The sequence below is a fragment of the Vicugna pacos genome, chromosome X, assembly GCF_048564905.1.
Source record: "Vicugna pacos chromosome X, VicPac4, whole genome shotgun sequence".
Taxonomy (NCBI): Eukaryota; Metazoa; Chordata; class Mammalia; order Artiodactyla; family Camelidae; genus Vicugna; species Vicugna pacos.
In genome coordinates, this window is record NC_133023.1 from 113,414,537 (window position 1) to 113,435,237 (window position 20,701).

The window sequence follows — 20,701 nt, forward strand, 5'->3', positions numbered from 1 at the left end:
AATTCCTAGAGTTAAACCTAGGTGGATGCTCTTTGACATCTACCTGGGCAATGACTTTTTTGATTTGACACCAAAAGCAAAAGTAACAATATCAAAAATAAACAAGTGAGACATCAAACTAAAAAGCTGTGCAGCAATGGAAGCCATCAACAAAATGAAAAACCAACTTATGGAATGTGAGAAAATATCTGTAAACCATATACCTGATAAGAGGTCAGTACCCAAAATATATAAGGAACGAATACAACAATAGCAAAAAAAAAAAACCCACAAACAATCTAATTTAAAAATAGGACTAGGACCTGAATTTTTCCAAAGAAGACATATAGATGGCCAACAGGAACATGAAGAAATGCTCAGCATCACTTATCATCAGGGAAATGAAAATCAAAACTACAGTGAGATATCACTTCACACCAGTCAGATGGCCATTATAAAAAAGACAGCAAATAACAAATGTCAGTGAGGATGTGGAGAAAAGGGAACCCCCATGCACTGCTGGTAGGAATGTAAATTGGTATAGCATTTATGTAAAACAGTATGTAGATTCTTCAAAAAATTAAAAATAGAATTACCATATGATCCAGCAATCCAACTTTTGGGTATATAGCATAGGAAATGAAATCAGGAGCTCAAATATATATGCACTCCCCTGTTTACTGCAGCATTATTCATAATATTCAAGATGTGGAAACAATCTAGTGTCTGTTGACAGGTAAATAACGAAAATGAAATATTCTTCAGCCATAAAAAGAGGGAAATTCTGCCATTTGTGACAACATGGATAAACCTGGAGGACATTATATATTATACTAAGTGAAATAAGCAAGCACAGAAGGACAAATAATGTATGACCTCACTTACATGTGGAATCTGAGAATGTTGAACTCACATAACCAGGGAGTTTGCCGAGGCCTGGGGGATGAGGGAAATGGGGAGAAGCTGGTCAAAGGGTACAACTTTCAGTTACAAGATGAATTATTTTTTTAAAAAGATGAATGAGTCCTGGGGACCTAATGTACAACATGGTGACCACAGTTAATAATATTGTATTTTATAACTGAAATTTGGTAAAAGAATAAATCTTAAGTGTTCTCACCACAGAAAATATTGTAAGCATGTGAAGTGATGGATGTGTTAATTTATTGTGGTGATCATCTCACAATGTATACTATATAAAACTTCATCCTGTATACTTTAAAACATCACATTGTACAATCTAAATATATATAATTATTTGTCAATCATACCTCAATATAGCTGAAAAAAGATAAACAACTCAATTAAAAATTATCAAAGGATCAGAATAGACATTTCTCCATGGTAGATCTACAAATTGCCAATAAGGACATGAAAAAAGTCTTCTGAATCATTAGTCATCATGGAAATCTAAATGAAAACCACAAAGAGATACCACTTCCCATTCACTCGGATGGCTATAATCAAAAGAACGGAAAACAAATACTGGCAAGGATGTGGAGAAATTGGTATGCTAATACATTGCTAGTGGGGCTATAAAATGGTTCAGCCACCTTGGAAAATAGTTTGGCAGTTCCTCACAAAGTTTAACATAGAATTAGTATATGACTATGCAATTCCACTCCTAGGTATATACCTAAAAGAACTGAAAACAGGTATTGAAATACTTGTACAAGAAGCAATATTCACAATAGTTCAAGAAGGGAAACAGTCCCAGGGTTCATTAATGAATGAATAGATAAATTTTAGTATACCCATAGAATGGAATATTATTTGGCCATAAAAAAGAATGAAGTACTGATTGATGCTAAAACATGAATGATGCTGGAGTATATTATGCTAAGAGAAAGAGGGCGGTCTCAAAGACCCACATATTAACTAATTACTTTTATATGAAATGTTCAGAATAGGAAAATTTTCAGAAACAGAAAGTAGAATAGTGGTTGGCTAGGGATGGGAGGTTTAGGAAGAAATGGGGAGTGATGGCTAATGAGTCTGGGGTTTCATTTTAAGGTGGTGAAAATGTTGTAAAATGATTTTGGTGATGGTCATACAAGTCTGAATATAGTTTAAAACCTACCAATTTGTAGACTAAATAGGTATGATATGTGAATTAAGTATCAATAAAGCTGTTTGAGAAAACATACCCTGAAAGGATAAAAGTGATATCAATGTAGGTGCCTGTCTAAACAAACTTCAACATTCTTTAAAGGAATACATAGAAATACAGCACACAATGAAGTAACATTACAAAATTACATAGGAAGAAGCAGAAAAATGTTACCAATACACAAGAGAAAAATAAGTGAATAGACACAGAGCCAGAAATGTCAAAGATAAAGGAATAAGCAGGCAAACATATAACCTTGTTAGGTAATATGAAATTCTCCAGGGTTTAAAGGAAAATGTGACCATAATGAGGAGAGCAGTGAAAGACATAAAAATAATCAAATGGAACTTCTAGAGATGAAAAATACATTATTGGAAATGTAAACTTCCTGTATGGGATTAAGATTAGACTCTGCAAAAAAGAAACAAAGAAGTTCAGTGAACTTGAAGACATAGCAAAAGAAAGTGTCAAAGCTGAAGCACAGGGGCAATAAAGGGTGTAAAAAGTGCAAAGGAACAGGGCCTCAGTCACTTGTGATATAATACCAAGAACTGTAACACACATTTAATGGAACACAGCACTGAACAGTAGAAAAATATGCATCTTTTCAAGGGTACACAGAACATTTACGATGATAGAGCATGTATTCTGTTCTAAAATTTAGAAGGTTGAAATAATAAGAAACATGTTTGTGTGTGTGTGTTCTTTTGGGGGGGGGAGGTAATTAGGTTCATTGATTGACTGATGGAGGTCCTGGGGATTGAACCCAGGACCTCTTGAGTGCTAAGCCCTCACCACAAGAAAAATGTTCTTTGATAACAACAGAAGCAATACTTAAGTCTAAAGTCCTATCTTACAGAAGAGGAAGAATCTTAAATCAGTAAACTAAGGTGCCTTAAGAAACCAGAAAGTGAAGAGCAAACTAAACTGCATCTAGAAGCAACGGAGTAATATGGATAAGAGCAGAAATCAATGAAACAGCAAAAAAGAATATAGGGAAAATCAATGAAACCAAAAGGTGGTTCGTTGAAAGGATCGATTAAGATTGATAACTCTCTAGCCAGACGTACCACAAAGAAAGGAGAGAAGGCATACACTAGTGACATCAGGAACGAGAGAGGTAACATCACTACAGATTCCCAGGATATTAAAGTGGTGATGAAGGAACACTATGAACAAGTCTACGAACTTCTGTAGCTGATGCTGGACGAAGGGTGGGAAGACCTGACCTCAGGGAGGATACAGCCCCCATGGCGCGTGGCAGAAGCCTCCCCAGCCATGCCGCCTCCGCTGGGAGGTTTTCCACAGAGCCGTCCCAGGACCGCCAACCTGCCCGAGACCTGAAGCCCCCCGGACCTTCCACCCAGAGCCCCCACCCGCCCCTCTTCCTCCCAGTATTCACTCGGTGCTTGGCGTGGGCTCTCTTCCTGGACGTCCGCTACGCAAGGCGTCTGCCGTTGCCTGTCGGGGGGTCGCTCGGCCCCAGCCCGCCCGTCCGCACACTGCGGGGCCTGGCCGCGCGCCTCGCGCCTTCAAGTCTCACCTCATAATTGTGCCGGCGCACGTCGGGCTGTGTGAGGAAAAGGTCGCCGGTGAGGGCCACCTGCTGGGCTGAGCCTTTGTGCCATCATCTCTGGCGCCCCCTCCGTCGCCAGGGCTGCGGCTCCCGGGCTCAGACCGCTGGTCCGAGGGAGGAGGGCCAGACGCCGCCGCCATCACCCTCGTGGCTGGCAGCCTGCGACGCGCGCTCAGATGGGGTCGTCTGCGTCCAAGGCTGCCCTCAGAGCGACCACTGACGAGCCAACCGAACCCGGGCCCAAACACCTAGCGGGTGAGTCGAGGCCTGGCCCGTGTGGGAGTGCCTCTGATGATGGCCGCCAGCTCCCCTTCCCTCAGCTCCTCCCCCCACCGCCCACCCCCACTCCCCACCCCCAGCTCTCCTCCCCTCCAGCCCCCCTCCCCGCCAGCTCCCCTTCCCTCAGCCCCTCCCCCACCGCCCACCCCCACTCCCCTCCCCCAGCTCTCCTCCCCTCCAGCCCCCCTCCCCGCCAGCTCGCCTTCCCTCAGCCCCTCCCCCACCGCCCACCCCCACTCCCCTCCCCCAGCTCTCCTCCCCTCCAGCCCCCCTCCCCGCCAGCTTGCCTTCCCTCAGCCCCTCCCCCACCGCCCACCCCCCACTCCCCACCCCCAGCTCTCCTCCCCTCCAGCCCCCCTCCCCGCCAGCTCCCCTTCCCTCAGCCCCTCCCCCATCGCCCACCCCCACTCCCCTCCCCCAGCTCTCCTCCCCTCCAGCCCCCCTCCCCGCCAGCTCCCCTTCCCTCAGCCCCTCCCCCACCACCCACCCCCACTCCCCTCCCCCAGCTCTCCTCCCCTCCAGCCCCCCTCCCCGCCAGCTCGCCTTCCCTCAGCCCCTCCCCCAGCTCTCCTCCCCAAGCCCCCTCACCACCAGTTCCCCTCCCCTCCAGCTCCCCTCCCCCCACCTCCCCTCTCCCAGCTCCCCTCCCCTCCAGCTCCCTCCCCTACTCGCACCATCACCTCCCACTTCTGATTGAGCCTGGAAGACAACCAATGGCCCTTTAAATTCAAACATCAACGATTCACAACATATTCATATAACTTAAGACACAACAGGCTGTAGAAAAACAAGCCAGGCTTCTTAGAAGGGTCTCAAGTCTTAGTTATCTGTGGCTCAAAGACAGAATGGACTCCCAGGCCACCCTCCTCTCTATTGTCTGAGCTCATAGTGAGCAGTTACTTCGTATACAATATGCGCTGTTGGCAATAGACATAAATCTTGCTGCTTTGGAAGCCTTTGTAGCTGACTCACTCCTCTGGTCACCTCTTTATTTTGGTATTTGACTTTAAAACTATTCATTCACAGTATTTGCCTTCTGAAGTTTTTTCTTACCATCATGATAATATACATGCATTAAAGCACCTAACAGAGATTAATTGCCTTTATACATATTTTGTAGTTTCTGGGACATTATTCTCAACAGGCCCCCATACTAGATTCTGGGGCAATATATATAATCCCACCCTGGATTGTAATGTGACATGTACCAGGATTGGCTTCTCAAGACCTGATGGATAAGCACTACTTATCTATGTGAATGATGTGTGGAACCAAAGAGGGGTATTGAAATCAATACCTTGATAGCCCAAAAGTTCAGTCCCAAGGCTGAAATCATGGGAATGCAGAAACAAAAAAAGTGGCAGAGGAAGCTTTACAGAAAAAGTAATGAAGCAGACTTAGAGTTAAAATATCAGAACATCTCATTTTTCGTAACCTCACACATGGCACAGCAACTGGTACATATTAGACATTGACATTGATGCTGAGTATATACATTTGTTGAATAAATGAATTTGAGTTGACAGAGTCAGCCTGTTGCTCTAATCCACTAGCATATTTCTCATGCACCCTCCTCAGTACCTATCCAACAACAGAGTAGACAAGCATTAAATATCATGTAACAGATGTCAATACAAACTGTAATACTTGCAATGAAGAAAATGTTTTGGATTATTCCCTTTGTCATTTGTCTGATATTTGATTGCATCTGTATTTGTTAAAGTTACCAATTTGGGTTTTGAAAATTATTTCTCAGTCTGTATTTTAATGTTTGTCACTGTCTCTAATTTAGATCTAATCCAGTACATAAATGGAACAAACATGAGTGTTGAACATCTGGCTGATGTTCTTTCTGAGAAAACTGGGAGCAGCAGCTGGGTGGTGGTGTTCAAAGCCTTGGTTACTGTGCATCACCTGATGGTGCACGGAAATGAGGTGAGCATGGCGTACATTCAAATAGTAGTTATTTCCTTCTTTTTAGTGCAAAGAATTGTCTGTACACAATTGCTGAATAGTCTTTGTTTGTCAAGGGCTTACTACATTTTACTTTCATTAGTGACAAGTGGGAGAAGTTCATAGTAGTAGATACCAAAAAACTAATTTTCACCCAAATGTGATGATGCATTCTGAAATCTTTGCATTGTGCTTGGTATTTGCCCATCCCTCATGTTTCTATGAAGTACATATTTTCATTGAGCAAATGCAGCATTCAAAAGGCTCTGTCTTCATGATGCCAGCAGGCCACTGAGGCAGAAAAGTAGCTTTGCATGAAGTGTTGGAAGACTTGTCCCAAATGCCTTCAAACTCAAGGTTGTATGCTCTAACCAGCCAAATACAGCGTGAGACATTCTACTTCACGCTCAAGGAATCCTTCCTTTCAAAAGAAGATCAGCCAGGCACGAAAAGAGGTTCTCAATAACTTGATCCAGGTCTTAATAATCCCGAAGGCTCAGTTATCTCACTAAACCCTTTATAGATATCAAGGCTTATTTCTTAGTTCTCAGTCCCTAGAACCACGACACATTTCTTATTGGAGGGGGAAGAGCTTAATGGGAAAATCACTAGGAATCTGAAGACTTGACTTTGCATCCAAGCTCTGTTCTCTCTCGCTGTGGAACCTTGGGCAGAGTATTTAGCCCTGTGAGCTCAGTGTGGGGGCAGTTGGTTCTGCCATAATATGTAGCTACAACTTGAAATTCTTCTAGGCTTGCTTATAGGGCAGTAATTTGGGGAGCCACAGCTCAGGAGCGTGACAGCTAGACCTAATTGTGGAGCCCACTCTAATGTTGAAGCAAGAGGAATGACAAGTTTCATCCCCTGGACTGAGTGAGACTGGGTCTCAATGGGCACAGTAGCTGAAACCTAGCACATATAGACTGAAGGAATTTCAAGTCTCTTTTTTGTCTAAATAAGTCTTTGAAGTGCTTGGACATTTTATGTCTGGGTGTGTGGCAGGAAGAGGGAGTATGCATCAAATGATTGATCCTAGGTTTTCTTCTTAAAAGGCCAGATTTGGAAAACAATTGATTTGGAAAAAGAATGCTGACCTGAGCAGTTTAGCTTGTCGCTGTCTCCTTTGAGAATGACTGCTTAATTTCATGACAACTTTTGTCAGTGTATGTGAATTGTGCGTGTGAACAGTGTGGAGTCAGAAAAGAGGTTGCAAAATTTGGTTTTAACCACAAATGCAAGTAGACAAAATGAATTGCTTCGTGATGTGCTGTAAGATTCTAGAATGACACGAATGGGGACAAAACATTCTTCAGGTATCCAACAAATGTTTATCCATCGTTACCTTAAATTTCTTACAATGATGGTCACTTGGCACGTATCTAAGGCCTTCCATAATCTGACTGACATCTACCCATCTGCTGGATCTCCTTTTACTGGCCATTTGAGTTTAATTACTTCAGAATTATTGATCTTTACTTGAACCCATCATGCTGTTTCATGCTTGGCCTCCTTGGCATACTGTTTGTGTTTTGTGGATTGTCTTTCTCCCATAGTGAACTCCTACTCATTCTGAAAGACCTGGGCTAAATGCCCTTTGCCCCTGCCTTTGCCCTGATAAGACATGAATAATTACCATTTTTCCTGCAACCCCCCCCCGATTTTTCCATTTTCACTTATGAATATATCTTTGTAATCAGTATTTGATGTAGACTATTTTAGCCCCTGGATAATAAAGTGAATAATAGAATGGCAGTTGCTCTCAATTCTTTGGAGGATTTAGGCCAAAAAAAAAAAAAGCCCTCAAAAATGTATTGCTGCATAACTGCTTTACTTTACCAGGAAAACCTGGATACCTGAGTTATGTTATCACCTCTCCACCTCTCCCCACATACACTCTTTCTATTTTACAGAACAACTGAAATGTTCTACAACATTAAATTACATGTTATTTTCTACTTTAACTTTTCTCTCAGTAAGCTTTGCATTAAAAAATTAAGGTTTGATTTTTTGACTGGATTTTGAAACTTATTAAAAAGCAACAGCAATTACACAGTGAAACATATATATACTGGGGTAACAGAGAGCTCAGACGTAGAACTGTACTTACATGGGAGCTTGCTGGCACTAAAAACATGGGGGAAAGTATGCAATTTAAAATAAAGCCTTTTGCAAGTGGTATTGGTAAAGCTGAACAGCTGCATGTAAATCACTGAAGTTAGAACACTCCCTCACACTATGCAAAACAATGAACTCAAAATGGCTTAAAGACTGAAATGTAAGATAGGACACCTTAAATCTCCTGGAAGAGAACATAGGCAAAACATTCTCTGACATAAATGGTACCAATGTTTTCCTAGGGCAGTCTCCCAAGGCAATAAAAATAAAAGCAAAAATAAACAAATGGGACCTAATCAAACTTATAAGCTTTTGCACAGCAAAGAAAACCATAAACAAAACAAAAAGCCTATGGACTGGGAGAAAGTGCAAACAATGCAACCAACAAGGAATTAATTTCCAGAATATAGGAACAGCTCAAACAACTCAATAAGAAAAAAACAAGCAACCCAATCAAAAAATGGGCAGAAGACCTCAACAGACATTTCTCTAAAGAAGACATGCAGATGGTCAACAGGCACATGAAAAGATGCTCAACATCACTGATTATTAGAGAAATGCAAATCAAAACTGCAATGAGGTATCATCTCACACCGGTTAGAATATGTGGGTGTCATTAAAACTTCTACAAATAATAAATGCTGGAGAGGGTGTGGAGAAGAGGGACCCCTCCTACACTGTTGGTGGGAACGTAAGTTGGTGCAGCAACTGTGGAGGACAATATGGAGGTTCCTTAAAAAATTAAAAATAGACTTATCACATGACCCAGCAATCCCACTCCTGGCCATATATCTGGAAGAAATACTAATTCGAAAAGACACCTGCACCCCAATGTTCATAGCAGCACTATTTACAATAGCCAAGACATGGAAACAACCTAAATGTCCATTGACAGATGACTGGATGAAGAAATTGTGGTATATACACACACACACAATGGAATACTATATCAGCCATAAAAAAAGAATAGGAATAAAAGCAAAAATATATGATTGGAAATGCAATTCTAAATTAAATTATTAAATGATTTAATATTAATTATTAAAATAATTCTGTAATTACAGTCAGCCCTTGAACATCATGGGTTTGAACTGCAGGGGTCCACTTACACACAGGTTTTTTTTCAATAGTCAATACTACAATCCATGGGCAGTCCAACCTGTGGATGTGGAATCATGGTTACAGAGGGGTACAGCATGTGCAGAGAGCTCATTATAAATTATATGTGAATTTTTGACTGCATGGAGGGTTGGTGCCCCTAACCCCTGAGTTGTTTAAGGGTCAACTGTAACTGAAATGCCTCAGAAATTAAAATGGGTTGGTGTGATGGTGTTCACCTTAATCACTGCTCCTGAAATAGATAGACAAAATCATTAATGAGCTCTATTTGTGGACAGAAACTAATTTTAGAACTTGGCACATTTGTTTGACAGCGTTTTATCCAACATCTTGCATCTAGAAACTCTTTGTTCACTTTACACAACTTCCTGGATAAAAGTGTCGTGGAAGGTAAGACGATTCTTTGGTGGAAGTATTTCTATGTGGCAAGGAGGGAAATGTTCTGAAAACCATGCCTGGTTTAAAAAAATTCTTCTGAATTATGAAGGGTGTGGTGTGTTGCGCATTTTATGATGGTAAATAATTTCTAAATTCATTGATAGAACATGTATTTGAGTACTTACTATGAATAAGAAAATATGCAGGTATGTACCAGTGAGGCTTTCCTGGTTCAGTCTACCAAATCCCTTTGTCTCTTCTCTGCCTGAGTTTTATTCTTTCCACTTCTCAGCAACTAACCATTTCTGTGTTTTTCTTTTCTTTTGCTTGTCTGTCAATTGCCATGGGAATGTAAGATGTATGAAGGCAGGAATTTTTGTCTGTTCTGTTCACTACTGTACTTCTAGCATCTAGGACAGTGCCTGGATCATAGTAGGCATGAACACTTGTTGAATGAATAAATAAGTTAAATAAATTAACAAAGGTATGTTTGGAGGTTGAGTAGTGAGGAGTTGAGTTTTCATCATGGCCTTTCTCCATTTTGTCTATGAAGTAGGGGAAAGGTCATTTGTTGACTGAAGGGAGGGTAGAGGAGGGACTGTAACAATGGATAGGGAGTTTCAGGAAAATGCTAAGACTTTACAATAGTTTCAGTGGAAATGTGAAAGGAACGAATAAAGTTCAGTTATCTCCTCTGTCCAGGAGTGTCACCATCAACACCACATCATGAGGTGTTATCCAGGCTTTGAGGAAACAAAAAATAATCTTTGACAGAAAATTTGAGGAATGTACTAGATGATTAATCAAAGCCATTCTGGCGTTTGTGCTTCAAAGATATTGTTGAGGTATATGGGTGAATGAAAAATGGTGTTTTGCTATATTGTAAGTAGTTAATGTTGGTTAAACTGGAAATAATAAAAGATATTTCATTGTTAGGCTATGCTATGTCAACCTTCATCAGACGATATAGCAGATACTTGAATGAAAAGTCACTTGCATATAGACTGATTGCATCTGATATCACCAAAACCAAGAGAGGGTAAGTAAATACCATTAGTTTGTAAGCAAGAAATCCTGAAATACATACATGCCCTGATATGTAGTTTGTTAAAAAACACAGGTTTATTTCAAGATGCCAATGTCACCGTGCTTCTCAAACTTAATTATTGATGTTAGGAATTTGTTTTCTCTTTTATAGGTTGGATGGCATGATGAGAACTATGAACACTAAAGAGCTGCTCAACACACTTCCTGTTATTCAAACTCAGTTTGATGCTCTTCTTAATTTTAATGTAAGAGCTTTATAAATCCTTTAAAAAATTTTTGTAAATGTCATTGTATAACTGTAGGTGGGAGAAGGAAGTTTTTAAAAGTGTAATGGTATTTGATTACACTTTAATTTACAGGCAAATCCTGATGAACTGACCAATGGTATTATACATGCTGCTTTCATGCTCCTCTTTAAGGATTCTCTTCGCCTCTTTGCAGCCTATAATGAAGGGATCCTTAATCTGCTAGGTAAGCTAAAGAATAGACATTACTTTTTAAAAAATAAACTGGTAAAAATAATTTATTTATAAAAACTTTTTATCTCTACATTTAGACTCATGTGTTTTAGATTCAAAATAGGGTCATATATATTTTTAAATAATGAGACATTATATTGCTTTTTTGGTTAAAAATTATTGGATAATCAGCCACTGAACATTTAAGTTTTTATATAAGTGCTAACAGATATCTCCGGGAAATTTATCAGGAAATCAACATTGATTGCCACATTTATACATTACACATTAAGTATCCCTCCACCAATGTCAAATATAATACAGTTCTGACTTTCCTAAGAAGATAAAGCCTATAATATAAATAATTGTTCTGATTATATACAAGCATATATTAGACTTTTCAGGAAAATTCAGTCATCATTTAGCCCTGATGAGTGATTTGTTTCATAGGAAGGGTTCTCCAGAATTCACTGATGAGAATTTGAGATTTTTTCTTATACTGAAGAAGTACTAGTACATTTGGAAGGTTATAAAGGGTAGGAATCACAGCCCCTTCCCTCAGAGAACATCACAGCTTGATGTTAATCAAAAAGATTCCAGAGTAGAAGTTGTAGAAATTAAACTAAACTATTTAAATTATTTGTATATGCTATTAAATGTCATATATATTACTAGCACCAGTATTCAGCATGCAGTAGTTACTCCATAAAAATCTGTTGATTATACTTATTGAGCAGTGTTGTTGCTTGTTAAAACAGAAAATAACTGGATTTAAATTGTAATTGTTTTCAACAAGTTAAAATCATATCCAGAGTTGGCTTAAAATAGAATCATCAGAATGGAGTTAAACTTGAAATTGCTATGATACTGGCTCCTTTGTGGTAATTTTTTCCTATATTTAGGCAAGTATTTTGACATGAGGAAGAACCAATGCAAGGAAAGTTTGGATATTTACATGAAGTTCCTTGGAAGAATGACCAAATTGGCACAGTTCCTGAAAGTTGCAGAGGTATAGAAATCTATTTCTTTCCAAGGCGTTTCTGCTGTTTTCTGTATTAGTTTACTGTCCAGTATGCCTGCTCCTCCTCCTGCCCACCACCACCACCCAAACACACAGGAATTGGTACTTTTAACTATTCTGTAAACAGTACAACTAAAAGCTAAAATTAGGTACTTCAAATGTACCAGCCAGTGCACTTGTGCTCAGAAATAATATTACAAGGATTTCTGTTTGCAGCCATGAGGATAACTGATATCAAACTTATCTTCCCACCGGAAACAACTCTAAAACTGAGTCAAAAGATACATGACATAAGTCTTCCCAAAATAGCAAAGACTGAATATCTGGCAAGCCTTTCCTTTTTTAATTTTACCCCTGGAACAAATGTAAGTTTGTGCTTAAGTGTGTAAGGCATACTTTAGCTTAACATGTTTTTCTTGATCTGGTTTTGTACCAGCCCAGCAAGGCTTTCACTCTCCTGGCTTTGTGTACACGTTGGCCTCACAGTTATTTTCTTTGTTACTACCTCGTGCTATAATGTATTCTTTTTTCCCCTTTTTTGTGATTTCAGCAAGTTGGAGTTGACCAGAAGGACATTCCATATCTTACTCAGGTCAGTGTATCTCTTCTATGTGTTTAAGTGACTTTTTTGTCTTTATGTTTGTGTTTAGTATGTTAATCATCATCTGAGACTCCATCATTTTCCATATACTTACATGTGTCTTTTCATTTCCCACACAGTAACATTTATATTTATACTTATATACACATAGACACATGTCTTCTGAACAAGTCTATGAGCTGTTGCTCTTATAAAAGAGGCCATTCCCTGCTGCCTGCGAAATGGTGACTCACAGTAAGACAACTAGAGCATGATTTTTAAACACACAGAACTGGTCAGTGGAAACAGCAGAGTGTTTGGAATAATGAACTTAGGTTTGAGGCTCAGAGCAGTGTTGCGGGAATCAGATGGATTCAGGTTTTTTCCTCCCCTGGAAGATTCTCATCAGGAATGTCTCACATGGCAACGGGTGTAATGTGAGGCAGAGGTGACAGAGCAGCAGGCATGGGTGAGATGAGGGTCTGGCTCATGCTCTCTGGACCTGCCTGTGCTCCCTCCCAGAGGTGCCATAGGGCTCGAGCGGAACGGTTGCTAGCTCATCCTGGACCTGCTCTGGGCCCCCACTAATACGGCAGGCTTTTAGGTCACCTAGAGTATGGACCAAAGCCGTCTTCCCTGGTGTGGGAACATGCCATCTCCAGAACCCCAAGAGGCCTAACAGTAGTTACATTTCCTTCTTCAAGATGCAACACTTAATCTTCTGTTTTGAATGGGAATTCTTGGTAGACTCCTGGCCACTGAAACCCTAAAAATTTTACTGATATGAAAGGCTCCTGATTCTTTGTAGTGTTCACCTCCCATCCTCTGGAGTGCATATAACTTTCCAAGGTCTGCACTCTACTGGCCACTTCCTGCTCATCTGATCCATTTAGCATGAGGGAGAATGGTATGCATTTACAGTTTTGACCCAGGCTGTGTTAACTCTCTCAACCCTCTGTCATAATATGGTCAAAAGAAGTCTAGACCATCTGATTACCCCTCAGAAGATCACAGTGATCCATTCTCCCTTCCACATGCATAAAAGGCTCTTTCTGATCCACACTCTAGATGAAATATTCACCAAACTGATAGTCCCATTCCATGTCCCTGAGACTATGCTTACCCACCTCTATCAAAGAAACCATAGTGGCTGCATTTGGGTTACTGCTGGATTGATTATGCTGTAGTTTGTCTTTCTCCAGAGCCTGACTGGTTTTGGAGGCCATCCTGGTGAATTATATGAAGATATAATTGGGACCATCACCCCTGCATCGTTTTTATCTTTAAGATAAAACTACAACGAATTTTTTCCATCCTCATAGGAGGTGATCTTGTGTTTTATTTACTATTTTGCCTGAAGGGCAGGAAGAGGCTGTTTCAGAGGCATGACCCCGACTGAGCTATGCTGTGACTTAACTGTAGAGACCTAGGGGCCAGAAGGGGGCTGGGCCTAGGAAGCAGCTGGGGTGTGTAACTTGTGGGGTACAGATCTCTGTATCATCTACAAAAGAGGAGGAGAAAACTTCTTCAGGCTCAGAGATTTCTGGGGAACCAGGAGACACAGAGCGTTCACAGCTATGTTCCTTGATCTCCCCATTCCTTAAGTCAGCACTTTTACTCTTTCCCAACCAGGTCCCTTGGTTGGAACTGGAGGAATGTTTGGTCAGGACTGTAGAGTAGTCATGTGTATGGGAAGATGTGGGGGAGAGATAAGGAGAGGACTGAGGATATTGGATCCAGAACACAGCGGATCCAGTAGTGGCATCAGATAAGAGGATGGAGGAGGCCAGGAGGAGAGGGTAGTTGCAGATGCAAATAAATGTTAGGTTTGGTGGCAGATAGGGAGTGAGTTTCTGTCTGATGTCTTCTCAAAAATCTTTAAAGGAAAGGAATGTGTCCTCACAAGCATTTCTTCATGTACAGAGAAGTAGGAAGGGGACTTGTGCAAGACATTGAACCCCACAGAGTGCTCTATGATGGGAACTGTTGTTGGGTGAAATAATGCAGAGCTTACTGGTAACCTGACAGACAGTGAGATCATCTGGGTTAGTGGGGGAGAAGTCGCATTTCAATCAACATTCATTCACAGACACAGGCTGGACCCCTACCGGAAAGAAGGAGATCCAGTCCTAGCCCTTGAGTTCCTAAAAAAGACAGAACAAAGACTACAGAAGCATGACTAGATATTGCCCAAAATGGAGGCCTCTGATTTTTCTCTATGTGGACCTCACTTCCTGGACAGCGGTGGTGGAGGTAGAAGGGGGTCCTTTGCTGAGAACCACAGAGGAACATCAGTTAACCTGGGTTTGGCATCTTGCCCTTGGCCTCCTTTGGCACTCAGTGCCTGTGGCCAGAGATCCAGGGGACATCTGACAGAAGGAGCCCTAGGCTGGAGGTCCACATTTCCCACTAGGCCACCCGCTGTCCTCCTTACCTCAGCTCTGGTCCCCAGGGTCCCCAGGACCCCTGAATCAAAAACAAAGTAGATGGCTGTGGGAGAGACTGTGGAAGGCAGGCCAGGATCTTTGTTGGTAAACTTTCATGCACAGTCCCACTCCTTCCTCAGTAAATCAGCTCCTTTTACTGGAAGAGCTTCCTTATCAGGACACTGGCCTCTGGCCCTCAGCCAGTGTGGGAAGTCATTTGTCACGGCCTTGGATTGGCAGAGCTGCTCCCTCCACACACTCCCTCAGGCGTCCTGGAAACCCTGGAATGGAGTGAAATGCAAGGGTCCTGGGGGAGGGAGGTTGGGGAGGCCAGAATGAAGTCAGCCTCATCTTTACCTGAACCAGTCTCCTCGAGAGAGGTCTCCTCAAATGACACACAGTTTCAAGGAGTGTTTTCAGCACATCTGCCGCTGGATCCCTCCGAGGGTGTTGAGGTCTTCCTCTGGGACTGTGGTTGGCCAGTTTCTCCTGTGCTTCCAATAGCCTTTCCTTTATGTACATGGAGGCTACCCTGTCTGGTGCAGGCTCACCATTTAAGGCTCACCCAAACGCTTCTGTTTTCTTAAGGGGAAATCGCCCTCCTTTCCTTGGATAATCCTTTCCGCCTGGATTTCGACATTGTCTGGGGCCCGCAAGGCCGCCTTCTGTGTGTGGCCGTCTGCGGTGTCCATCCGTGTCCATCTTTCTGCTCTCCGCCCTTCCCTGCACTTCACGTTGAGCGCGACTCCTGGAAACTCACGTAGCCGTGTCTGCTCTGTCTGCAATCCTGTGTGGTTTTACTTTGCACTGAACTAGTTCAAGCTGACGTCTCTGGGCCACACCCCTCTCACGGCTCCAGGGGCACAAGCTCGGGGACCTACAGATGGTTTCACCCTGATGTGATCTACTCCTCACTTAAGAGTCCTCCAGTAGTCACCTAGTATTCTTACGATAAAGTCCAAACTCACCAACATAGCCTTTCATTTAAGGTGTTGAATTGTTGAATCGCTCCCTATTCTCCAGCTTCATCTCCTCTATATCCAGTTTGCTCTCTCGATTTTTGCTTATTTCTCTCCTACTACATTTCTCCTGGACATCCTCCATCTCAGCTTCGTTGTTTCTTTGTCCAGGAGGGCTTGATTCTCTGACATCTGTGACTTGTTCAGATTTATTTGAACACTGTTATGAATATCATGTTCCTGTCTTTCCTAGTACTTTTCACAACTCTGATTTTACATTTATACGTGGGATTGTGTGATATTTCTCTTCCTCCAGACCTGTAGACTGGAGCTTCCCAGGTCATGAAGCCTGTGGCTTTATCCCTAGTGCCTAGTGTATAATAGTCTATCAGTAAACGTTTCTTGAGAAGTGAGTGTTTGGATCCAGAGAGACATGGTGGGGAATTGACCTTAATGTAAGAAAAACACTTACTTCATTTTTAATGGGAATGGAGAATAAAAAGATGCAGCCACATTCATTTAGCAAATATTAATTAAGCACTTACTATGTCACAAACACTAAGATATCACTGAACAAAATAGACGAAATCCCTGTCTTCATGAAGTTTTATATTTTATTTGAATGAGATGGACAATAAACATACAAAGAAAGAAACCTGTAATTTCAGTGCAGATAATTGGTGTGAAGAGAAAGAAAACATAGTGAGAGTAGAAAGACTCTTTGTGTGTACTGTTTCATACATAGGGTAGTCAAGGAAATTCCAGCAGAGACCAGAAACCAAAGGAGAGACAGGTTCTAGCAGCCATTTCATCATGTAAGAGGCTTTTTTGTTGTTTTTAAAAAAGTATGTAAATGTATAGTTTGAAAATTTGGTTTCATACCAAGATGCCCCTTTTAATAAGGAATTGACTTGTAGAAATTTTTTAGCTTTAATGCATTTGCTCTACAGGTGTCTTGATTTTTGCTCAAAACTTTTTCTGATGTAGGGAGTATGGATTTGCTAAGAACTATCTATCAGAAAACAACTCTCTCATAATAACTTTATTTTTAGGCACCCTGCAGTTTACTTGAAGCACTAAAACAGCATTTAGCTTCTTTGGAAGAGAAAAATGACATTTTACCTCCTTATAGGTAAGTTAACAAATGTTTTCATATAGGTTAATTTTGTTCCTGTCTAAATAATTTTTCTCATTTTAGCAACATCAGAGTGCTCAAATAAATTACTGGCTTTGAATATGGTGAAGTACTATATAGTCATTTTAAATGATAATGTGAGATACAGTTTTCTATGTTTGTGGAGTCCCACAGTCTTTACAAGGGTGGTGTACTTCCCAAAGGAACATCTTTTATAATACTGATTGATTCTCAAAGTCAGAGATTTGGACTGGAATAACTCCTCTTTTGAAGAATCTGATTTCTTTCCTTTGGACTCCCCTAGTGAAAATAATGGTTGTGTAGAATTATTTAATGGTATGGCAAAATGTTTATTCAGAAAACAGTGTGCATAGTAACATTCAGCACGTGTGTGTCTATATACTCCTGTATACACATATGCACGTGCATATTTTCCTCTAGATATGCATATATATATATACAAGTTGAATAATAAAAATTTTGAGGTATACTACTTCAGCATGTTCACATTAGCTCTTTCTAAGTGGAAAAATTATGATTGATTTCAATTTTCTGTTTTAAACTTTTCAAGATTGTCCAATATTTCCATAAGGGTCATGTATTGTTTATTCATTCCACTTTTTAAGGTTATGTTGATTGTAATTGATTTGTACTATCAACCTCTGTTAGACAACAAGTCTGTTCACTATTTCTTGATTATCTCTTTGTCAGAAATAGGTATATAGTTAGTATATAGTTGGGTGGATGGACTGTTAAGATGAATGGGTAGGATACATGTGATTCAGTTAATTCCCCAGTGCCTCATTTTTCTTGTAATCTCTTAAGACTTCAGCATACACTGATTCCCTCCATCCCAAATAGTCCAGTTGTGAAAGCTTCAGCAAGCAGAGGTTGGTTTGAAGGTAATATAACTCTATTAAATGATTGTCAGTAATAATTGAGGACAGGATTAAAATCTTTAATTCTTACATTTCCTAACCACATACTATGTTTGCTGCCTCTTCCTAAAGTATCTTTCACCTAGGAACTTCATTTCTAGGAATTTATGCAATATATATATATATATATTTTTCACAGTTGTGAAGTGGTGTATGAAGAAGGATAATTGCAACATTGTAACAGCAAAATGACTATCAATAAGGGGCTTGATCTCCAAACGTATTGTCAAATAGAAAATGAACAAGATGTGAAACAGTGTGTAGTATGCTACCACCTTTTTAAAAACAAAAAAAGAAAGAATATATATGTTTATTTAATTTCTTAAAGAATCCTTCTGAGAGGATATATAAGAAATGACTAAAATGTGCAGCCTCCAAGAAGAACGTGCTGGTTCATGGAAAGGGATGGATGGGAAGTTTTTCACTGTTATCATTTTGTAACTTTTGAATTTCGTATGTGCAAATATTACTAAATAAAAGGGAAAGTTTACAAAGAAACATGTAATACATACATAAATACACTGTAAGGTATGTCTGCATACCTTGTAGTGCTTCACATGGACATCCTTGGTAATCTCTTAAGGTTAGTTTGCCTCATACTTCAGTAAGTGTGTAAGATACAGCTCATACCAACTTGCAAGAGCCCAATTGCTAAATTTTCAGGAAATTTGCAAGCTGGTTGATGTCACACTGGTAACTTGAAATTGGCTATGATGGAAATATTTAGACCACAGAATTGATCAAACACTACAAAACAGGCCTTTTTCTCTGGAGAGCTAGTTGTTATACATTTATTGGCATACGACTGCTCATAATCAGCTGTATTCTGTTTTTTACTTGGTGATTGTGTGTCAGCAGTGCTACTCAATTCTCTACTCTGGGCACAGATGCATATAATAGCGAGCTATGCTATCATAAAGTTTCCACGTATTAGAATTTGCTCTTAATTTAACTTGACAACTTGAACTGTATCTATTTTAAATGTTTCTGTTTTTCTTTTGTACATATATATTCTCAATGGACACACTTTCTGCATGTTCAACGGGTGAGTTTGACCAAAACTCTTATGAACAGAAGTCTTTTGAACAAAACCCTATGTAGAGCAAAAACCTGTACATTTGCCTCATTTCCAAAAGAATGACTATTTTCCTGAGGCCCTGTGGTTTGGGAATCATTAGTGCTTATCATACCTATTATAAGACGGTTAAGTGTAGTGATTGACAAGCTGTGGACTCAGTCTGATATGAATGTAAATCCCAAGTAGAGTGAAAGGGGCGGTAAAGGCCAACAGACCCAAACTGACTTCTGGTGACTTTTGCGCCTGCTACCCTGAGCACTTAGACTAGGTTGTCTAACCCTCATTGCTTGAGTCAGTTGTGCTGAAAATCCTGTGGCCAGTTGAAACCACTCTCTCTTAAGTCACTGTGGCTTAAAAATACTGGCCTTGGAACTAGAGTGCTGGAGTTTAATTTTCACTTTACCATTCATGGACTGTTTGACTTCGGGTAGATCCCTCACCTTCTCTGTGCCTCAGCTTCCTTATCCTCATAAAGTTGCTGTCAGGAGAAACGAGTCAATACAAATATAGAGTGCTTGGAACAGGACCTGACCCATGTATTACTTAGAAGTGAATTTTTAAAAAGTTCATGTATATGGGGACCTTCTAATAATCTCTTTTGTTATTGAATTCTAGCTTACTTGCACAATGTCAGAGAACCTCTGTATTTCAGTCCTTTGGAATTTGTTGATACTTGCTTTATGGTCTAGCATGTAACCATTTTTTTTGGCAGAAATTTCATGTGCAGTTGAAGTCTGTACCACATCATCATTGGGTGCAATATTCTATGCATGCCAATTAGGTTGTTGAGGTTTTTAATTCTGTTGTTCATTGATTGTTTTCTCTGCTTATTCTTACATTTAGTAAGAAAACAGTGTGTTAACATTTCCCCTGTTTTCTCTTAAACTACTTTATATTATGTATAATACCAGTCAGGTTTTTTGTTCCCACCACACTACTAAAATGGCTCATGTCAAAGTTACCAGTGTTGCAAAATCAGGTGGTAATTTCTCAGTCTTCATCTTACTGCAGCATTGGATGTGATCCATCACTCCCTTTTCTTTGATACATTTTCTTCAGTTCGCCTCTCGGCTTTCTTCTTGTCTAACTCTTGGCTCCTTTGTAGACATTTTTCACTGATCTCTCCTCATTTCTCTTCTTTTCTGTGCACTCATTTCATAGATAAGGGCTCCCAAATTAGTATCTCCAGCTACATCCATTCCTCCTGAACTCCAGGATTGTATATCCAAGTGTCTATTCACTGTATTCACTTGACTATCTAGTAGGATTCTAAGACACAATATGTCCAAAACTAAGCTTTTGATACTTGACACCAAACCTGCTTTATCCATGATTTTCTCTTACTCAGTTAATAGCAAACAACAACTCATTTCTTCTAGGAACAATGTGAGTAGGGCCAGTGTGACTCAGGCTTGCAGTCATCCTTGACTCCTTTCTTTCTGTCACACCTCGCATCTAATCCACCAGGGAATCTTTCCGAACTTTACCTTCAAAACGTGCAAAAGTTGACCACTTCTCTCTACCTTCAGTACTGCCACCATAGTCCAAGT

The 20,701-nt window shown here is 40.4% G+C and overlaps 2 protein-coding genes across 2 annotated transcripts in view; one reads left to right on the forward strand and one right to left on the reverse strand.

The window, feature by feature from the left end:
• Positions 1–15,152, reverse strand: part of CMC4 (C-X9-C motif containing 4) — an 87,191-nt gene extending 72,039 nt beyond the window's left edge. Inside the window, exon 1 of the mRNA XM_031675417.2 lies at positions 15,050–15,152. The gene's annotated coding sequence lies outside the window, so the exon portion shown is untranslated. The remainder of the gene's footprint in view (positions 1–15,049) is intronic.
• VBP1 (VHL binding protein 1) overlaps positions 3,773–20,701 on the forward strand; it is a 66,485-nt gene continuing 49,556 nt past the window's right edge. The window contains exons 1-10 of the mRNA XM_072956494.1: positions 3,773–3,920; positions 5,737–5,879; positions 9,446–9,521; positions 10,446–10,548; positions 10,708–10,801; positions 10,916–11,027; positions 11,917–12,023; positions 12,586–12,627; positions 17,053–17,132; positions 17,961–18,037. Of these exons, the coding sequence (XP_072812595.1) occupies positions 3,842–3,920; positions 5,737–5,879; positions 9,446–9,521; positions 10,446–10,548; positions 10,708–10,801; positions 10,916–11,027; positions 11,917–12,023; positions 12,586–12,627; positions 17,053–17,132; positions 17,961–18,037 (913 nt within the window). The 5' untranslated portion in view covers positions 3,773–3,841. The remainder of the gene's footprint in view (positions 3,921–5,736; positions 5,880–9,445; positions 9,522–10,445; positions 10,549–10,707; positions 10,802–10,915; positions 11,028–11,916; positions 12,024–12,585; positions 12,628–17,052; positions 17,133–17,960; positions 18,038–20,701) is intronic.